Raw genomic sequence first — 20,620 nt, forward strand, 5'->3', positions numbered from 1 at the left:
CACAAGTGTGTATCAGCAGCAAGCGACTATGATCGACTGATTGTTTACCAGCGGGATTGTAATTGTGGAATAAGCTGTAGAAGATGGAGATGTAGAAGAAGATGTAGAAGAAGATGTAGAGATTAAGTGAAAGGTTAGAGATCAAATTAACAGCGGTTATTCACAAAAAAGATCAAAACAAAAGAACAGAACATCCGTTACAATAACCATTTCAAGGGTGTGCTCTTCCCACTTGGTTACCTGATAGTACTTTCACTAGACGACCCAGTAGTTTAGCCGCTGGTGGTTCTTTGTTGGTTCTTTGTTGATCTTTTAACTGGGTTAGGATGTTGATGTGATTAATAGCCTGGTGTATGGGTGCAGACTGCGGTTTGTTGATGCTTTCGCCGCATCGGGCAAGGCCATTTTGTCCCGGTGATTGATTCGCAACCGTATTGATTGAGTGATCTCCACATTTGGTCCTACAACTACAATTACAATTACAACTACAACTACAATTTCAGTTACAACTACAACTACAATTACAATTACAACTACAATTACACATGATTTATTAAACTGACTCAGAGTAGACTATGTAAGACATACTCCAGAATCTTGAATATTGTAGCTTTCGCGCAAAATTAGGAGTATACCGGGGTTCTTCGTGCAAGTTGGCCGTTGTCGCATCTGCCTAGGCATTAGTGGAGTAGGCATTATTGGAGTAGGCATTATTGGAGTAGGCGTTAGTGGAGTAGGCTTTAGTAGAATATCGGATAGGGGCTGGTTATATCATAGCTTTGGACAGGAAACGGTAGGTGCTGATTCGACGATCACGTGACAAGCCAATAGACCCAGACACCACAATTTTTGATCTTTTTTTTTTTTTTTTGGGGGGGGGGAGGGGGCGTTCGCCTACCAGTTAATTCGGGCGGCGCGTTATTTACAATTATATAAAGAGATGAAATCCTACTTAATAATACACGTCTCCAAAGAAGACCAAAGATGACTCAAGCAGAATTAGAACAAGGAGAAATAGACCAGGAGGATGTGATTGCAGGACCTTTACCGATCGAGCAGCTAGAAGGAAACGGGATCACCCCGGGAGACATCAAGAAATTAAAACTCGAAGGATACCACACGGTTGAATCGATTGCTTATACTTCGAAAAAAAATTTGTTAAACGTTAAAGGAATCTCTGAAGCAAAAGCGGATAAGATTTGTGGAGAGGCCAGTAGACTAGTCCCGTTGGGGTTTACCACTGCATCGGAGTTCCATGTCAGAAGATCAGAACTAATTTGTATAACTACTGGTTCAAAACAGTTGGATACTTTATTAGGAGGAGGTATTGAAACCGGGTCTATAACCGAATGTTTTGGTGAATTTAGAACCGGGAAATCCCAGTTGTGTCACACTTTGGCAGTGACTTGCCAGTTACCCATCGATATGGGTGGTGGGGAAGGTAAATGTTTATATATTGATACCGAAGGGACTTTTAGACCAGTGAGATTAGTCTCAATTGCTCAAAGATATGGTTTAAACCCGGATGATTGCTTGGATAACGTGGCGTATGCAAGAGCTTATAATGCAGAACATCAATTCCAATTATTAAACCAAGCTGCTCAAATGATGAGCGAATCAAGGTTTTCTCTTTTGATTGTTGATTCAATCATGTCGTTATACAGAACTGATTATAGTGGAAGAGGTGAATTATCCGCTAGACAAGCTCACGTTGCTAAATACATGAGACACTTGCAAAGATTGGCCGATGAGTTTGGTATTGCAGTGGTAATCACCAATCAAGTCGTGGCTCAAGTCGATGGTTCCGCTGCCATGTTTAATCCTGATCCTAAAAAACCAATTGGTGGGAATATCATCGCTCATAGTTCAACTACTAGATTAAGTTTTAAAAAGGGTAAAGGTGAAACCAGAATTTGTAAAGTCTACGATAGTCCTTGTTTACCTGAAAGTGAAGCTGTTTTCGCTATTTATGAAGATGGTATTGGTGATCCAAAACTCGAATCCGATGATTGATTCCATCTCGAATCATTTCTTTGTATTATATTTAGTTCTTTTGGGTAGTTATTTATTAATGTATTTGGTAACCTGTAATTGTCCGCAACCTGTAGCTGTTTCAACGTTTTCTTCCTAAAAACGGCATGACACAAACTTGTCTATTGGCTTTTTTTATCTTTTCCATCAGTAGTCCGGGTAACCCCGATGTGGATCCACCGTTTTTTTTTTCACTTCACTTCTATTGCCTATAACTACTCAGCGTAAGGCTATGATGTAAAGCTACGATGAGTAAGGCTATGACCGGCTACAGTATGGTGGGTGACAGTGCAATGTAAGAGTAAGTGTTGTGGGCCTGCTTAATTCAGAAATAAGCTGGAACGGACTCACAAAACCGAAGCTCTTTTTTAAGACACTCAAATTTTTTTTTTTTTTTTTTTTTTTTTTTTTTTTTAGTGTTTCCCATTTTATCTATTCGATCAACGAGCATCTGCTCTTAATAGAAAATTTTAATTTTGCTTTACTTTGCATTTTTTTATATAATTACTCTTCTTCCATTCCACTATAAGGTAAATCTATTCCAAGTCCGAGGTGTTTCATTTGTATATCCACGGTGGTTTTACCCATACATTAGATTTGTTTATTTCGAAGGAAAAAAAAAAAAGTTTCAATTAAAATTTTGAGAAAAGCTTTAAAATTAATGGATTGAATCATAACTATTCAGAAAAGATACAAGATGGATAAAAATAAAGTTAAATCTATTCTTCCAAAACCTTCTCCTCTGTTACAGTCTCAAACGACATCACCAAATATCGTTGGTGCGAACAAGAGAAAATCTATGCCGGGGAATGGAACAGAATTCAATGTTAATAAAAAGCAACGATCAAAATCAGCTACTTCAATACAAACTAAGAAGAAATTGATTAAAAAAGAAGATAATCTCTCATCGTTGGCAAGCCCCAATAATAAATTGGTTAAAACTAATAGTAATAATTCGATCAACATGTCACCACCAATTATTAATCAATCAAATCACGATGATAATTCTCAAGATAAATCTTCCAAACAAACTGGTCATAGACCAGTTACTTCGTGCACTTTTTGTCGTCAACATAAAATCAAATGTAATGCATCGGAAAATTATCCAAAACCATGCCAAAGATGTGATAGAATGGGATTAAAATGTGAAATTGATCCTCAATTTAGACCTAAAAAGGGTTCTCAAATTCAATCTTTGAAAAGTGATGTGGATGAATTAAAGGCTAAGATTGAAATGTTAACTAAGAATGAATCTTTGTTAACTCAAGCTTTAAATCAACATAACATGAATTTCTTACAGCAACAAAAACAACAAGTGACTCCTAATTCAAATAATCAATTTTCTCATCATAATCATCAACAACAACAGCTATATAATACTACTCCTGTTCAAAGACCGGCTTTAGGTTCGTTGTCAAACGTTTCAACTAACCATAATACTCCAACTCAATTTCATTTAGAAGCTTCTTCTCATATAGGAACCCCGGCTAATTTAAATGATTCTGCTCCAACTCATACAAATCCAAATTTGTCTTATGTTTTACATCAAGATTCTTCCGATAATTCTCCGGTTGATAGAAATCTTGATTCTTATAAAACAAATAACCATATTAATTTAAATGCTAATCATAATGAAACTAATGATACTGCAACTCCAAATACAAGATTTAATTTAGAAGATCAATCAGAATATACTACAATCTCTGAATTCATCTTAGGTTCAGTAAGATTACCTTTAGAAAAAGCTAATGAATTACATGATAGATTTATGGATAAATTTTTACCATTTTTACCAATTGTCACTTCAAATTCGGCCACTGAATTATATAATAAATCTCAATTATTGTTTTGGTCTATTATTTTAACGGCTGCATTATCAGAACCTGAACCAACTTTATATATGTCTTTGGCTTCTTTAATTAAACAATTAGCTATTGAAACTTGTTGGATTAGAACTCCTCGTTCAACCCATGTTATCCAAGCCTTAATCATCTTGTCCATATGGCCTTTACCAAATGAAAAAGTTTTAGATGATTGCTCTTATAGATTCATAGGCTTGGCTAAGAATTTATCATTACAACTTGGTTTACATAGAGGTGGTGAATTCATTCAAGAATTTAGTAGAACTCAAGTAAGTTTGGGTCCTGATGCTGAATTATGGAGAACAAGATCTTGGCTTGCAGTATTCTTTTGCGAGCAATTTTGGTCTTCGGTCTTAGGTTTACCTCCATCAATAAATACCACCGATTATTTATTGGAAAATGCAAGAGTCGATAATAATTTACCTAAAAATTTTAGATGCTTAATCTCTTTATCAATTTTCCAATGTAAATTAGTTAATGTTATGGGTATTTCAGTTACAAGATCTGATGGGTTATTAGAACCTTCTAATAGAGCAGGATCTTTAAACATTTTAGATCGTGAATTAGAAAGATTGAGATTTAAATTACCAATCGATGAAGGCTCAGTTATTGAAATTTATTATCTATATATCAAATTAATGATTTGTTGTTTTGCATTTTTACCTGGAACCCCAATCGAAGATCAAGTTAAATACGTTAGCTCTGCCTATTTATCAGCAACAAGAATTATTACTATAACATCTCAAATGATAAGTTCTAACACCATCATGTTAATTGAATTACCAATCTATGTTAGACAAGCAATTACTTATTCAGTTTTACTATTGTTTAAATTGCATTTATCTCGCTATTTGATTGATAAATATGTCGATAGTGCAAGACAATCAATTGTCACCGTTCATCGTTTATTAAGAAATACTTTATCTTCTTGGAAAGACTTACAGAATGATATACTGAGATCTGCTAAAGTTTTAGAAAACTTAAATATAGTTTTGTATACTTATCCAGAGATTTTCGATGGTGATGATGAAAATCAAGAAATAATTGGTGGAGGTAGCATTATAACAAGAATGAGATCTCATTTAACTGCCTCATTATTTTATGATTTAGTTTGGTGTGTTCATGAAGCTAGAAGAAGAACATTAATTGATAAAAATAAAGGCCCTAATAGTCCTAAAGATGAAAAAAGTCACCGTAACAGTCATATGAGAAAAGCTGCTCCTTTACCCTTCTATAATCAAATTACCAAAGATGATTTTAAAACTATCACAACAACTACTCCAAATGGTACCACAATCACTACTTTAGTTCCAACAGACCAAGCAATGACTCAAGCAAGATCCAATGCTAGTGCTAATGGAATGAATAAACCTTTGGAAATTAATGGTATTCCTTTGGCTATGTTAGAAGCAACTGGTAGTATTAAAGATATGAAGAAAAATGGTGGCCATGAAGTTGCTGATCCAATGAATACTTTAACTGGAACTGGCCCTGCTAATACTGCAGCTTTCAAAGCTGCTAATGAAAGAAACCTTAAATCAGAAGATGTATCGAAAGATGATACAGTGCCACCAAATAGCTCTTTTGGTAACGAATTCAATCCAAATCTCTCTGGTACTATCCCCCAAGTTCCTCAATTTGAGTCTCTCCCATCTCAGATTCCTCAACAAGGTAATCAACAAATGCTTATGAGTACCAATACTGAAGGATCTCCCGCTACTTTCAACTACGGTATGCCTGGTGCTGTGTTACCATCTTCTAATTTGGGATCTTCGGCTACAAATATGGGTGGGATGGCTGATCAAATGGACAATTTCTTCCAACAGCAGTCCAATGGCTGGCTCAATAATGATAATTACCAAGACGATGACTTCCTAGGCTGGTTTGACGTGAATATGATTCCCGAAAAATAATCAGTTCCTCTCTTTGAAAATGCAACAAAAAACAAAAAAATCAAAGACAGTCCAAAAACCAAGAAGAACTCTAACAAAAAGAGATTCACGACTATTGCTTTCTAATCAAATTCTTTTTCCCTATCTGTTTGTATTTTTGTCACGCTTGTATCTGCTTGATAACCAATTGTAAATAATCTACAAGTTTCGTTTTCCTTTATACTTTCTTACGTCTGTTATATGTTAATTAATTTTAATTCACGTTTATGTCTTTTTTAGATTACACACTTTCCGTATAGATGTAGACATATACTTAAGTATTGGCTAAAGCAACGGTTTATATAAAGCAATTTTGCTTTGAGAGATAGTGCCCATACAGAATCTTTATAAAAAATCTCGCAGTTATGGTCGCAATTAGGAACTCCAAACTTTTGGTATCAAGTGAAGAAAAAAAAAGTTTTTCAAGATTAATAAGTTCAACTTTTTTATTCACTTGAGTTGTATTATCCAATTGAATCCCAATTATTCATAAAGATGCTTTCAAGACAATTATTACGTTTATCAGCCAATGCCTCTAAAGCCAGATGTGCTCGTCCAATGGCTATTCCTAGATTAGCTAGACCATCTGGTACTCAACTTGTTGGTAGATTTTATTCAACCTTCAATCCTAAAGATCAACCAAGAGTTAGAATTGGTTCTACTGCTCCTAACTTCACTGTTGATACTACCGAAGGGGAAATTGATTTCCATAAATACATTGGTGATCAATGGGTTGTTTTATTTTCTCACCCAGCTGATTTTACCCCGGTTTGCACTACTGAATTAGGTGCTTTTGCTAAATTGAAACCAGAATTCGATCAAAGAAACGTTAAATTGATTGGTTTATCTACCGAAGGTGTTGAAAGTCATAAAGCTTGGATTAAGGATATGGAAGATGTTACCACTGGAGGGGCTAAATTTTCTTATCCAATCATTGCTGATTCCGATAAAAAAGTTGCTTTCTTATATGACATGTTATCTGAGGAAGATTTCAACAAAATTGGTGGTGGAATGGTTCCAACTGTCAGATCGGTCTTTGTTATTGATCCATCCAAGAAGGTTAGATTGATTATGACTTACCCAGCTTCTACTGGTAGAAATTCTGCTGAAGTTTTAAGAGTTGTTGACGCTTTACAATTAGCTGACAGCAAAGGTATTGCAACCCCAATTGATTGGTCTTCTGGCGAAGATGTCATTATTCCACCATCTATCAGTGACGATGCTGCCAAAGCTAAATTTGGTGAATTCAAAACTTTGAAATCGTATTTGAGAACTACTAAAAGTCCAATTGAATAAGTATATTAAGTAAAGACTTGAAATCTTGAAAATTTATATTTTGAATATATACATGTAGGTTTTAATTATCGAATTATTGCATTTGGAAGATTATCACAAAATGCTCCGTGTTCAGATTCAGGGGATTTTTTCAATAGATACTGCTCCCCAGTTTCAGTAACATATACTGCTTGTCCCTTTTCGTTGGTTTTCAAGCAGCTTTGGATAGGGGCCCATTTACTCGATTTCAATTTTGCTGGGAAGGACTCATCGTAAAATGGGTAGAAAGAGAGCTTCTCACCCAAATTTGCATCTACTGGGGGGCTTAATAGCTTGACAATCGATGATCCGGGTGTTTTACCATCAGATTTTTCTCCAGCAAGTAGCATTGCCTGTGACTTTTCACCTCTTAACTTACTGGCAGGGAGATTTGCAAGCACAACAACCTTCCGATTTTGCATGTCTTGAAGAGCTACATAATCTTTTAAACCTGAGCATATTTGAACGGTCGGTGCTGGACCTTCGGATTCCGGGTCAACAGGAGTGATTTGGACTTGTGATACATAAAGTTTATCAGCTTGTGGATGTTGAACACATTTTATTATTTGACCAACTTTCAAATTTAATAAACTAGGCGAAACTAGATGGTATGGGTTAGCGGAATTCTGTAAATGAAAACTGGTAAAAATACAAACGTTTACCGGCACTAGTAGAGCTCAATCTAAAAAATGACCTTAACACTGTTTGGCCTATCATTTCTGTTGGATTCTGGTAGCTTTACTATAGTCTTGTAATGCCGAACCCTATATTTTCACATTAAAACCTTGTCACGTGACCGTTTTTTTTTTGATGGCACACATCCAATTTATCTGAATAGGGAAATCTAATGAAGGACGCGTCTAAGGAAAAAAAAAAGAAAGCTATTTTTTTTTAAATTTTTGTTCGAGGAATAAGTAAATAGAAATAGTTACATTGAAATCTTTTAATTTGATATCAGCTACAATTCTAAGGACATCTTTCTAAATTTTCAATTGTACAGTAATATATTCAACTGAGAAAGAATGTCTAATTTTGTTTCTTCTCCTGGCAATCTTCCCTCGGATGCTGCTAGATTATTGAGATCATCAAATCCCCCATCATCTATTGGAAGACCTCCAACCACATCTCCACATCCTCAACAAAACATATACAGTGATGCTCTGCATGGAACTCCAGTTGCCCAAGCTCCCCCTACCACTCGTCGTCCCGGTAGAAGTGATATAACTGTTTCTAAAGTTGTTGATGTCACTGGTGAAAAAGTGTGTGAAAGTTTCGAAGCTTTCATTGAAGAATTCGTTGATGCTGAGACCATGAACAACGATCCTTCTTCGAATGGTAGAATATATGTTGCTCAATTACATGCTATGAGAAGTTTCCAGTACTGTACATTATATGTCGATTATCAACATTTGGTTGATAGAGAAAATGGGGTTTTAGCTTCAGCCATTTTAGAACAATACTATAGATTCCATCCTTTTTTATTGAAAGGATTGAGAAACTTGATCAAAAGACATGTTCCAGAACTTTTACAAGTTAGTTTGTTGGGTACAAATAGTGATGAAACAGCTGCTGGCTCATCGACTGATTCATCTGCTTCATTTAATAGTGCTAATGAAAGAGTTTTCCAAATTTCTTTCTTTAATTTACCTTCAGTGAATAGAATTCGTGATATCCGTACCGAAAAAATTGGTACTTTAATGTCTATACTGGGTACTGTTACTAGATCTTCAGAAGTTAGACCCGAATTATATAAAGGTTCATTTACTTGTGATAGTTGTCAAACTATTATAGAGGGTATCGAGCAAGTATTTAGATACACCGAACCAACTGCTTGTCCAAATACCGAGTGTCAAAACCAATCTAAATTTACCTTAAATGTTGCAAAATCTCAATTCATTGATTGGCAAAAGTGCAGAATTCAAGAAAATTCAAATGAGATTCCAACTGGTTCCATGCCTCGTACTTTAGATGTTATTTTAAGAGGAGAAACTGTTGAAAGAGCGAAACCAGGTGACAAATGTAAATTCACTGGTACTGAAATTGTTATTCCTGATATCTCTCAATTGGGTCTTCCAGGTATTAAACCCCAATCTTTAAAAGAAAACAGAGGTGTTGCATCTGAATTAAATTCAGGAGTCACCGGTTTAAAAGCTTTAGGTGTTAGAGATCTTACTTACAAAATAGCCTTTTTCGCTTGTCATGTTTCATCGGTTGTCAACAAGGCCAACGAAAAGGATGCTAATGAGGTTGAATTTCAAGGTCCAAATGACCAAGAAGTTTTTATCTCATCATTGAGTACTCCAGAAATCGCCGAATTGAAGAGTATGGTTAGAGACAGACACGTTTATAATAAATTAGTTCAATCTATTGCACCAGCAGTCTTCGGTCATGACATAGTTAAAAAGGGAATTTTATTACAAATGTTAGGTGGTGTTCATAAAGAAACCGTTGACGGTATCAATTTAAGAGGGGATATTAATATTTGTATTGTTGGTGATCCATCAACTTCTAAATCCCAATTTTTAAAATATGTTTGCGGATTTTCTCCAAGGGCTGTTTATACATCAGGTAAGGCTTCATCAGCTGCCGGTTTAACTGCAGCAGTTGTGAAAGATGAAGAAAGCGGTGAATATACCATTGAAGCCGGGGCTTTAATGTTGGCTGATAATGGTATTTGTGCAATTGATGAATTTGACAAGATGGATATTGGAGATCAAGTTGCCATTCACGAAGCTATGGAACAACAAACCATTTCTATTGCTAAAGCTGGTATCCATGCTACTTTGAACGCTAGAACTTCTATTCTAGCAGCTGCCAATCCTATTGGTGGTAGATATAATAGGAAATTAGGATTAAGAGCTAATTTGAGTATGACAGCTCCAATTATGTCAAGATTTGATTTATTTTTCGTTATTTTAGATGATTGCAATGAAAGAATTGATACCCAATTAGCTTCTCATATTGTTGATTTACATATGCTTCGTGATAATGCTATTGATCCGCCATTCTCAGCGGAGCAATTAACCAGATATATCAGATATGCCAAAACCTTCAAACCAAGAATGAATAAAGAAGCCAGAGATTTCTTGGTTAGTAGATATAAAGAATTAAGAAGTGATGATGCTCAAGGTTTGGGTAGATCGTCTTATAGAATTACAGTTAGACAATTAGAATCGATGATAAGATTATCAGAAGCGATTGCAAGAGCTAATTGTTCCGAAGAAATTACTCCAACATTTGTTGCAGAAGCTTATGATTTATTAAGACAATCGATTATTAGAGTTGAAATGGATGATGTTGAATTAGATGATGAAGATGAAGCTATAAATCTTGACCAACCAGAAGATACTCAAATGCAAGAAGAATCTCAACCAGAAACTCTTGAACAGGTACAAACTGAACAACATGAACAGCAAAGACGTTCTGAGCCCAAGATGAAGATTGGCCCAGAGAAGTTCCTTGCTATAATGAATTTATTAGTTAAGAGAGTATCTGATGAAGATAATGCAAGTGGACAAGGTTTAACTAAAGAAGAGCTTATCGATTGGTACTTACTTCAAAAGGAAGACGATATTCAAACTGAAGCAGAATTTGAAAAAGAAAGAATCATTGCTTTCAAAGTATTAAGAAAATTAGTTAAAGATCGGATCTTGATGAGTGTTACTAATAATGAAGAACTTGACGATAGTCCCGAAGAACAAGCAAGAGCTAAAACAGTCTATATATTACATCCAAACTGTGCTATTTTAGATTTTTTCGATCAAAATAGAGCTGAAGACGCTGAAGACGCTGACCAAATAGCTGAGGATTAACCTTTTGGATATACTTCAGGTTCTTTTTGTTTTATTATTCTTATTTTATTATTTCGATATTTGTTTTTTTTCTCTCTCTTTGGTTTTGTTTTCAGTTCATATTATGTATATTAAGGTTCAATTTGTTATTATTTTTGCGAACGGATATATCAACTGTAAATCTTTAATTAAAAAAAAAATTAATTAGGCCGTATGGCATTGACACCGTTGGAACTGACTCATGTCCTCTTCATCTGTTTCGATCTTAAACCATCGCCATATCAGCAAATGCCTGTCGTACGATTGGCAAGATCACAATGGGGTCGTCAATCTTCATAGATTTACGAGAAGATTACAACAGCTCCATCAAGTTCATTTCGGGAAGCGATAGGCGGGATTTGTGACCTTACAATCGTAAGGCAGCCTCCTCCACCAACTAAATATAGACTCCTTTACAGGAGTGATTTTGTAGGTCCATCCAATAAGGCGTTTGAAAGCGCGTTGTCTGCTTGTCACAGTCATCAGTGAAATTGGAGTAAATTCGAAGTGGTGGCATTCTTACGTCAATAATCTTATCAAATGATCGGTGGTTGGGGAATAATTAAATTTAAGCCGACCTCATCAAATTATGGTGCCGCACGTAGTCCGACCAATATAACAAAACAAGTATTATCAATACAATGATGGATCTGAAGTCGAACAGTCATCTTACACCAGGTCAAATGATCCTCTTGATCATTTAGCCCTATAGCCTGGCCAAGACAGCACCCAAACAATACTAGCGTGCTATAAAATATGTCAAGTTGATGGAAATATGCCAAATTTTCTTGTATAATAGAAAGCAGCGAAAAAATGACAATTTGAAAATTGCAGTAATATGCAGGTCGATTAGTCTTATCAGCATTATTTGGCGGGAAATGAAGAGGGTACTCCAATTAGAATTTCGTTACCACCAGACAGCCGTTCTATAGGATGAAGAGTCCTTTATAAATAGGAGCTAATCCAATATTCTGTAGAAACGTTTTTTTTTTTTGACTTTTTATTTCTTTTATGGTTTAATTGCAAAAAGTTTCTTTATCTTAGTGCTTTTCCTTTCTATTTAATATTTCACTTTTAATATGGAAAAGATTAGAGACCTTGTCTTCAAGGATTCTCCTGCCACGGACGATCATTTTGAAACCAAGACTGAATTCGGAGCTTCGGATGTTCAAGCTTTGAATCTTTCGATTTCCAAATCGAACGAATTCGATCCGATCACTACTAATGGTGCTTTGGACGAAGTTATTGCCGATGATGGATACGCTGCTGTTCATGTTGAAGATGATTCTCCATACCCAGAAGTGCGTTCTGCTGTGCCATCAACAGATGACCCAAGCTTACCTCAAAACACCATTCGTATGGTTGTTATTGGGTTTATTTTGACTACCATTGGTTCCGGGATGAATCTTTTATTTTCTCTTCATTCGCCAAGTTTAACCATTTCTACTTATGTCACATCGATTTTGGCATATCCAATCGGTAGAGCATGGGAAAAAATTGTTCCAAATTGGACGGTTTTTGGCTTACCTTTAAACCCCGGTCCTTTCAATTTGAAAGAACATGCTATCGTTACCATTATGGGTTCTGTTTCCTTTGGTGGGGGGACTGCTTATGCTACTGATATTCTTCTTGCTCAAAATCAGTTTTATAAAAGTGATTTCGGAATTGGTTACTCCCTTTGTATGATTTTATCAACTCAATTAATCGGTTTGAGTATGGGTGGTTTAGCTAGAAAGTTTTTGGTTGAACCATCAAGTGCTATTTGGCCAGCAAACTTGGTCACTTCTACCTTTTTAACTAATATGCATATCAATGAAAACCATCCAGCTAATGGTTGGAGAATTAGTCGTTTGAAATTTTTCTCCGTTGTTTTCATTTGTTCTTTTATCTGGTACTTTTTCCCAGGCTACATTTTTCAATTCTTCTCTTATCTTTGCTGGTGTGTCTACATTAAACCATCAAATATTGTTGTTAATCAAATCTTTGGTGCATCGACTGGATTAGGTTTATTACAACCAACTCTTGATTGGAATCAAGTTAGTGGTTATATTGGATCTCCATTAATCCCTAATGCAACCGTTATGTGGACTGTTTTGGCCTCAATTGTTATAATCTTTTGGATAATTACTCCTATCTTATACTATAAAAATGTTTGGTACTCTAGATCTTTCCCAATTTCAAGTTCCGATAGTTACGATAGATTTGGTCAAGATTATGATGTTAGCAAAATTGTTAATGTTGATACTTTAACTTTTGATAAAACTGCTTATCGTGAATATTCTCCACTTTTCTTATCAACTACTTTTGCCATTTCATATGGTCTTTCCTTTGCATCAACTACTGCTACCATTGTACATACTATTTTGTTCCATGGTAAAGATATTGTTCGTCAATTCAAATCAGAAGAAAAACCAGATGTCCATTTAAGATTAGTAAGAAAAAGTTACAGAGAAGTTCCATGGTGGTGGTATTTCATTCTTTTCCTTATTTCATTTGCTTTAAGTATTGCCACTATCCGTGCTTGGCCAACTGAAATGCCAGTTTGGGGTTTAATTGTTGCTTTAATTATCGCTGGTGTCTTCCTTTTACCAGTTGGTATCATTTATTCTCAAACTAATATCGCTGTCGGTTTAAACGTTATTTCTGAATTGATTGTTGGTTATATGATTCCTGGTAAGCCTCTTTGTATGATGCTTTTCAAAACATTCCTTTACATCACTAATAATCAAGCAGTTTTATTTGCTCAAGATATGAAATTAGGTCAGTATATGCATATTTCTCCAGTAACTACTTTTGTTGCCCAAGCTCTTGCTACTGTTTGGTCTTGTTTTGTTCAACTTGGTGTTTTGAGATGGGCTTATGGTGCTATTGACAATCTCTGTGATCAACATCAAGCAAGTGGTTATACTTGTCCTAATGGTAGAGTTTTCTTTAATGCGCTGATTATTTGGGGTGTTATTGGACCTAAACTTTCCTACTCTGCTGGTCAAATTTACCATAATTTGACTTATTTCTTTTTAATTGGTGCAGTCTTACCAGTTATTATTTGGGCTATCAGAAAGAAGTACAGCAAGTTCCCATTAATCAACACTCCAGTTTTCTGGTCTGCAACTGGTTATATTCCACCTGCAAATTGTTTTAACTACTTCAACTATTCTTTGGTTGGTTTAATTTTTGGTTTCTTTATCAAAAAACGTTATTTTGCTTGGTGGTCTAAATATAATTATAGTTTATCAGCTGGTTTAGATATTGGTCTTGCATGGCTGATGTTGATGATTTTCTTATGTTTAAATTTAACTAATGCAAAATTCCCAACTTGGTGGGGTAATTCTGTTATCGAAACTCCTGATTATTTGGGTACTGCTATCAGTGATCCAATCCCATCTGGTGGATCGGTTGGTCCTTCTCTGTGGTAAGAGTGATGTTATTCTCTTGATATGATTTCTTTTCAAATATAATTTATGTAAATATATAGGCTTTACTTCTAATAATTTTGTTATCAATATAAGGCGATAATTTTTAATGAACATTGAGTGTTCCCTGTATACTTTGTAAGCTTTTAAATGGCTGCAAATTGTAGTGTTGTGCGGCACAAATTTCGTCCAACCAAGTAACTACTAAACCCAAGTAATCATTACCTGGAACACACTCTGGATACAAGTTTGTTTCGGTGATTATGATATTTTATTCATTTAAAAGATCGCCATTAAATTCATAAATTGTAATAATTATGTTCAAAATTGCACAAAAGTCTCACTTATTCGTAAACCTTTTTCAAGATAAAACCAAACTAGAAAGGCATACACTTACAATGTTTGCAACTTGGCCTGAGCAACTTGGCCTGAAAAAAGAATAGAAACTATAGATCTTTGACGTTAGTTCAATCATTTGTAAAGAAATTGATGATAACCCTTACACCTCATTTGGGGTTTACACTACCAAAAAGAGTAACTAAACAAAAATATAACACATTTTAAGCGGCTTGAAAAGTTGCAACACTTTTCCTTTGATAACAGTCCAATGTCAGACCTAAGGCCCAACAGCTCTGAAGAAGTCGTGTTCAGAGAGGAGGACCAGGTATTACCACAGGACGACCTCGAGCCACTGAATAAGAAAAGGAAGCATGATTCAAGCGAAGGCCTGTTTAGTGGTGAATCTTCATCGGGTTTGTTAGAAACGTCAATACCACCCCATCAAGACAAGTGGGACGCCAACACAGCTCCAGACGTTGGAAGAGAAGCAAATAATATGGAATCCGATGATTATGTATTTGTGACTCCAAGTGACCGAACGTTTTACTTCTTCAATGGATCAGAGACAGTTAGAGTTCCATCTAAAACAGAAAAAAATTCGGAAAAACAATACAAGATCTTGAAATACCCCAGATCCAAACAAGAGAAGCAACATAAAAGAGGAGATTCTTCAGTGGAGCGGCCCCATGCCTGTCCATTTGAAGGGTGTACTTGGTCATTCACCAGGTTATCTGATTTAACCAGACATAAAAAATCTCATACCAAACCAAATTACACTTGTCCCTTTTACAAGAACGATCCAACATGCCACAAGAATGGAGGCGCATTTGCAAGATTAGATGTTTTGAAAAGACATTTGAAATTAGTTCATTATGTCAAGGATAAACTGCAAATGATTGAAGGGGATGATCCGGGATGGTGCAGAATCTGCCAAAAAATGTTTCCTTCACTGAAAGCTTTCATAAATCATACAGAAGCTTGTGCAAATACTTCTAAACCCACTGAATGGATGAAGAAAAATGCTAAACACGATGAAAAAAACTACTTTCCCGTTGAATCATTGGTAAATTATGATTTAGAGAAATCCGATTAGGTTCATAAAAGCCAAACGAACCTACTTCTGGAACTTCTTTGCATTCTTCTTTTCTCGTGTAGCGAAAAGAAAACAAAAATATCAACGTTACCATACGGCTAGCAATTGCATCATTTAAAAGATTATTCTTAATGACTTCAGTCCCCTGATTCAAGGGATTTATGAGTTATGAATACAAGGACCCATCAGCAGGGTTTTGAAGCGCGTAAATGGGCAGAGCAAGGCTGGAATCAAGTCCAACTAAACACCTTATTGATCCAAGGCTTGCATCACAAAATTCAACGAACTTGATTAAGATACATGAACAAAACCTGTCTGATTGTTGGGAACAATAGCCTTCGAACAGTTTTAGATTGCAACATGTGCTTACACCAATCCCGACTATTGCTCAATAAACTGGCGATCCCTATGTCAAAAGAAACAAAGCAAATCCTGCTATTCTCCGTTTGGGCTGTTTATTGTTGGCTATGATAGAAGCTTGTCGTGTACTTCTAAATCACCAAAAATAATAAACCATTTAAAACCAGGCACATCTTATAAACTAAGTATTGGTGCTTCAATAGAAAGTACAAACGGAGATTAATGATTCACTAGTGAAATTTCAGCAACAAAATATCACAGAGCTAGATATACCTATCCCATAGCTTCCAACATCCTGGCCCGGTTAACTGGGAGTTTCACAAGGAATGAACTAGAATTCGCGAGTATGAAAATGTCATGGAAGGCGCATTTTGGTGTATCATCTTAGTTTTATGTTTTTTTTTTTTTCTTTATGTAGTTTTTTTTTTTTTCTTAAGCAGTTTTCATTCGGAGAAAAAACAGCTCCTTGCGCTTAGCTCTAAGTTTGCTAGTTATATTTAAATTTTACATTTAACCGTATATTGTAAGTATATTTAAAATCGTAACTTTCTTTCTTTCTTTAATCTTATCCTTGTTTCTTGCGCTAAAGGATTTTGTATTCGCTTGCGAAGAAGTCATTCGTTCAAAATGTCTAGTCATAATCCTCAGGAAAGCTCATCTTCCGATGAAGAAGAGTCCCATAGATCCCATTTGAACCTACCTCAGGTTAACCTTTCGAATATTAGGAAACAACAAACCAAAGCAACCCCTCGGGATCATTTTGTTAAGAGTAAAAAGAAGCTTCAGGCTAAAAATAAAACGGTGAGATTCCCATCGGAAGATTCAAGGAGAGATACCATGATATCCAATGAATCAACTACAAATAATGAAGATTCAGATTCAGACAATGACTCGAACTATATACCTCGTCGTTCTGGCTCTCTGAGTGCGGATGATGCTAATTTACCGAGCTTCAAATTCAATTCAAATGAATTGAGTAATCAAAATTTTAATGAAGAAGAGGAAGAATCGGATGAGAATGATGTTAATGATGATGATGAAAATAACCAAAATCGTCATCAATACCATTTAGATAACCCAGATAATGAGATATCCGGATCTTCGGACTCTTCAGATGACGAAAGAGAAGCTGATGGGGCTGGGAATAAAGATAAATCTTCTAATTTGCATTCTGATAACAATCAACATAATCTCGAAAAGCAGCCTTCAATCACTTCTTCCAAAAATTCCAAATCTTTCCATTCAAAATCAGCTCCTGAAGTGTCACGTCTGGGTACTCGTGGTTTCCGTCGTGATAATGATCGTGATTCTTTTGGTTCGAGAAGAGAATCTTCCCAACATTCTTTCAGAACTGGTACCACCGGAACCAGTGAATCACGCGCTGGTAATACTTTTAAAGGTATTCTTCGTAGAATGGCATTAGCTGATCAAGCTTATTCAAATACCCATGCAGCAGTTAATGCTAATCCTAATACAGTTGATGATGTGGATTTAGCAACCGATACAGCTCCTTCTCACGGTGACTCCTTTATTGGTCGTGTTTTAAGTTTGAGTAATAGATCGGGAAGTATTAGCGGTGGTGGGTTGGCTCCTGGTGCCCTGCATCGTTCTCATAACTCTCGCGAACGTACAATTGACGAAGAAGAAGAGGTTGGTGGAGGTGAACTTGATCGTGAAGCTTCTGATTCTATTGAATTGAAGAGATTAGATTTAGAAGATATCAATGATGAGGCTCGTAATTTAATTGGTACTCATGTCCCTGGTGGAGCTGAAATATTGAAAAACCATGATATTGCTAAAAGAGCTGAACGTAAACGTGAACGTGAACGTCAAAAAAGAAGCTCTTCCGATAACAACACCCCCCCAACTTCAAATAGTTCAACTACTTTCACAGTTAACAAAGAAAATAAAGATGGTGATACTGACATTAGTGGTTCTGAAAGTGGTTATGCTTCGTCTGTTAATGATAGTCCACATGGTTTTTATCAACCAAATTCAGAATTTAACGTCGATCAAAACTTAGCAAATGATTTGCAAGATGATGAATTCATGATGCTAGATGAAGGTGGTGGTTATATAGCACCTCCTAAGCAAGTACACGCCGGTGTTCTTCTGTCTCTTTTACAATTATATCAAAATCCTCAAGATATAAAATCTACTTCGAGTCTCAATACAGGATCTTCATCTCTAGCCGAAGGAGGTGATTATAATGCTCATGAGGATTCGGATGATGCTACTAATAATCTATATGAAACCAAGAATACTAGTACCGTTGATTTTACAAAATTGAAGAGCGGTATCAAAAAGGGTGGTAAAATGGTCTTGAATGCACCAGGTAAAGTTGGTCAAGCCGGTTATGCTGGTTATAAGAAATTTGGACCATCCTCCCGTACTTCTACTGGTGACTTCGACGAGAAAGAAGAAGAAGATGAATCTAATGAAAACTTACCATCATTTCAAAATGCTAAACCAAAAGCCCCTAAAAAGAATACCTCATCCTCTAAAGTTCCCCAAGTTAGTAAAAAATTACGTAAACATAAGAAGCAACAAAATCAACGTTTACGTATCACTGTTCACATTGCGGATATAATCCAAAGGCAAAGATTTATCATGAAACTTTGCAGAGCTTTTATGTTATTTGGAGCTCCATCTCATAGGTTAGAAGATTATATGATCATGACAAGTAGAGTTCTTGAACTTGATGGGCAATTTATTTATTTCCCCGGTTGTATGATTATGGCTTTCGGTGATGCAGCAACTAGAACTTCGGAAGTTCATCTTGTTAGATGTTCACAAGGTCTTAATTTATCAAAATTATCAGACTCTCATGTAATCTACAAGAGTGTTGTTCATGATTTATTGGCGGTTGACGAAGCAACTGCAAAATTGGAAGAGTTACTTAGAAAGAAGAACTTATACAATGCTTGGATCTGTGTGTTTTTATACGGGTTAGGCTCCGCATCTGTTACTCCTTTTGCATTTAGTGGTAATTGGTATGATGTCCCTATTTCATTTTTGATTGGATTATGCGTGGGTTATTTACAATTTTTTGTCTCCTCAATGTCTAATTTATACTCTTCAGTTTTTGAAGTTACTTCGTCGATTGTTGTTTCATTTATTGCAAGAGCAATAGGTTCAATAAAAGACGGTAAATACTTTTGCTTTGGTGCTATTGCTCAGGGTTCATTGGCCTTAATTTTACCAGGCTATATTATTTTATGTGGGTCTTTAGAATTGCAATCAAAAAACCTAGTTGCTGGTTCCGTTAGAATGTTTTATGCAATCATTTATTCATTATTCTTAGGTTTTGGTATTACCTTAGGTGCTGCTTTGTACGGTTGGGTTGATCATGGCGCAACAGATGAGGCAGTGTGTGATACTGGCCATTCAATTGACGATAAATGGAGAATATTATTTGTACCTTTATTTACCTTATGTCTTGGTTTGATCAATCAAGCCAGATGGAGACAGATTCCAGCAATGCTTTTCGTTTCCTGTGTCGGTTATATTGCCAATTATTATGCCGCCAAATATTTCAAAAATATTACTGAGTTCACCGCAGCTTTAGGTGCGTTTGTTATTGGTATTTTGGGTAATATTTATTCTAGATTTTTCAAGGGGATGGCTGCAAGTGTCATGTTGCCAGCTATTTTTGTACAAGTTCCGTCTGGTATTGCAAGTAAGAGTACTTTGTTGGCCGGTATTGAATCGGCCAATCAAATCACGAATAGTAGCTACGAAGGATCTTCGGGTTCGGATGTTAGTTCCTTGAGTTTTGGGGCTACAATGGTGGAAGTCTCAATTGGTATTAGTGTAGGTTTATTTGCAGCTGCATTATTTGTTTATCCATTCGGTAAGAAGAAGACAAGTTTGTTCTCATTGTGATCCTTCTCCTCAAGAGCGTTTATTTATTTATTCAACCATGCAGTGACACTGCAATTTGATGTTTTTATAATGATAGAGTTTAATATGAATATAAATATGTATATAAAAATATATATATATATAAATTATTTTCTCCATTGGCGTTGTATTTTTTTGATCGAAAAACGTTAGTTGCGAATTTAAAGTTAAGCGAGACCGCGTTCATACAGGATTACAAATTTTGCCCTAACCATCATAATAATCGATATACAGAGGTGTATTTTATGAAGACATTTAAAACTAAGACTGAAAGGAAAAGATTATATGTATTAATGCAAATTAATAGGATATGTTTACACAAGAGCTTTATATAGGGGAAATGAATAAATCCAACAATAGAAATAAGTAAAGACAAGAAAGAAGAACAAGGTAAAAAAAAAAAATAGAGACAAAAAGATAAGGTCATAGGGTAAATGGATTATAGCAATTAAGCCAGTTAATTTTGGAAATCAAAAAGTAGTAAGTCAATGGAAGAAGAAAAGAAGAATAACAAAAATAATAATAACAATCGAAGTCTTTTAAA

At 35.6% G+C, this 20,620-nt stretch overlaps 7 protein-coding genes across 7 annotated transcripts; 6 read left to right on the forward strand and 1 right to left on the reverse strand.

Moving 5' to 3' along the window:
* The first annotated feature begins 2,467 nt into the window (after positions 1 to 2,467).
* On the forward strand, positions 2,468 to 6,014 carry SEF1 (Sef1p). The gene has a single exon (XM_020223197.1). It carries the CDS (start codon positions 2,729 to 2,731, stop codon positions 5,804 to 5,806), a length of 3,078 nt encoding a protein of 1,025 aa, XP_020079344.1. The 5' UTR covers positions 2,468 to 2,728; the 3' UTR covers positions 5,807 to 6,014.
* A 355-nt stretch (positions 6,015 to 6,369) lies between these two features.
* On the forward strand, positions 6,370 to 7,178 carry HYPBUDRAFT_151665 (peroxiredoxin). Its single transcript, XM_020220612.1, has one exon. It carries the CDS (start codon positions 6,383 to 6,385, stop codon positions 7,118 to 7,120), a length of 738 nt encoding a protein of 245 aa, XP_020079345.1. The 5' UTR covers positions 6,370 to 6,382; the 3' UTR covers positions 7,121 to 7,178.
* HYPBUDRAFT_151666 (uncharacterized protein) lies at positions 7,174 to 7,856 on the reverse strand. Its single transcript, XM_020220613.1, has one exon. The coding sequence runs from the start codon at positions 7,558 to 7,560 to the stop codon at positions 7,186 to 7,188; it is 375 nt and encodes a 124-aa protein (XP_020079346.1). The 5' UTR covers positions 7,561 to 7,856; the 3' UTR covers positions 7,174 to 7,185.
* A 230-nt stretch (positions 7,857 to 8,086) lies between these two features.
* On the forward strand, positions 8,087 to 11,066 carry MCM6 (MCM DNA helicase complex subunit). Its single transcript, XM_020220614.1, has one exon. It carries the CDS (start codon positions 8,161 to 8,163, stop codon positions 10,948 to 10,950), a length of 2,790 nt encoding a protein of 929 aa, XP_020079347.1. The 5' UTR covers positions 8,087 to 8,160; the 3' UTR covers positions 10,951 to 11,066.
* An 849-nt stretch (positions 11,067 to 11,915) lies between these two features.
* OPT1 (oligopeptide transporter) lies at positions 11,916 to 14,515 on the forward strand. The gene has a single exon (XM_020220615.1). It carries the CDS (start codon positions 12,048 to 12,050, stop codon positions 14,382 to 14,384), a length of 2,337 nt encoding a protein of 778 aa, XP_020079348.1. The 5' UTR covers positions 11,916 to 12,047; the 3' UTR covers positions 14,385 to 14,515.
* A 171-nt stretch (positions 14,516 to 14,686) lies between these two features.
* Positions 14,687 to 15,963, forward strand: HYPBUDRAFT_180119 (uncharacterized protein). Its single transcript, XM_020222892.1, has one exon. It carries the CDS (start codon positions 14,989 to 14,991, stop codon positions 15,811 to 15,813), a length of 825 nt encoding a protein of 274 aa, XP_020079349.1. The 5' UTR covers positions 14,687 to 14,988; the 3' UTR covers positions 15,814 to 15,963.
* Positions 15,964 to 16,716: 753 nt separating this feature from the next.
* On the forward strand, positions 16,717 to 20,142 carry HYPBUDRAFT_151671 (threonine/serine exporter family protein). The gene has a single exon (XM_020220616.1). It carries the CDS (start codon positions 16,801 to 16,803, stop codon positions 20,056 to 20,058), a length of 3,258 nt encoding a protein of 1,085 aa, XP_020079350.1. The 5' UTR covers positions 16,717 to 16,800; the 3' UTR covers positions 20,059 to 20,142.
* Positions 20,143 to 20,620: the final 478 nt, after the last annotated feature.

Source organism: Hyphopichia burtonii, assembly GCF_001661395.1.
Source record: "Hyphopichia burtonii NRRL Y-1933 unplaced genomic scaffold HYPBUscaffold_1, whole genome shotgun sequence".
Taxonomy (NCBI): domain Eukaryota; kingdom Fungi; phylum Ascomycota; class Pichiomycetes; order Serinales; family Debaryomycetaceae; genus Hyphopichia; species Hyphopichia burtonii.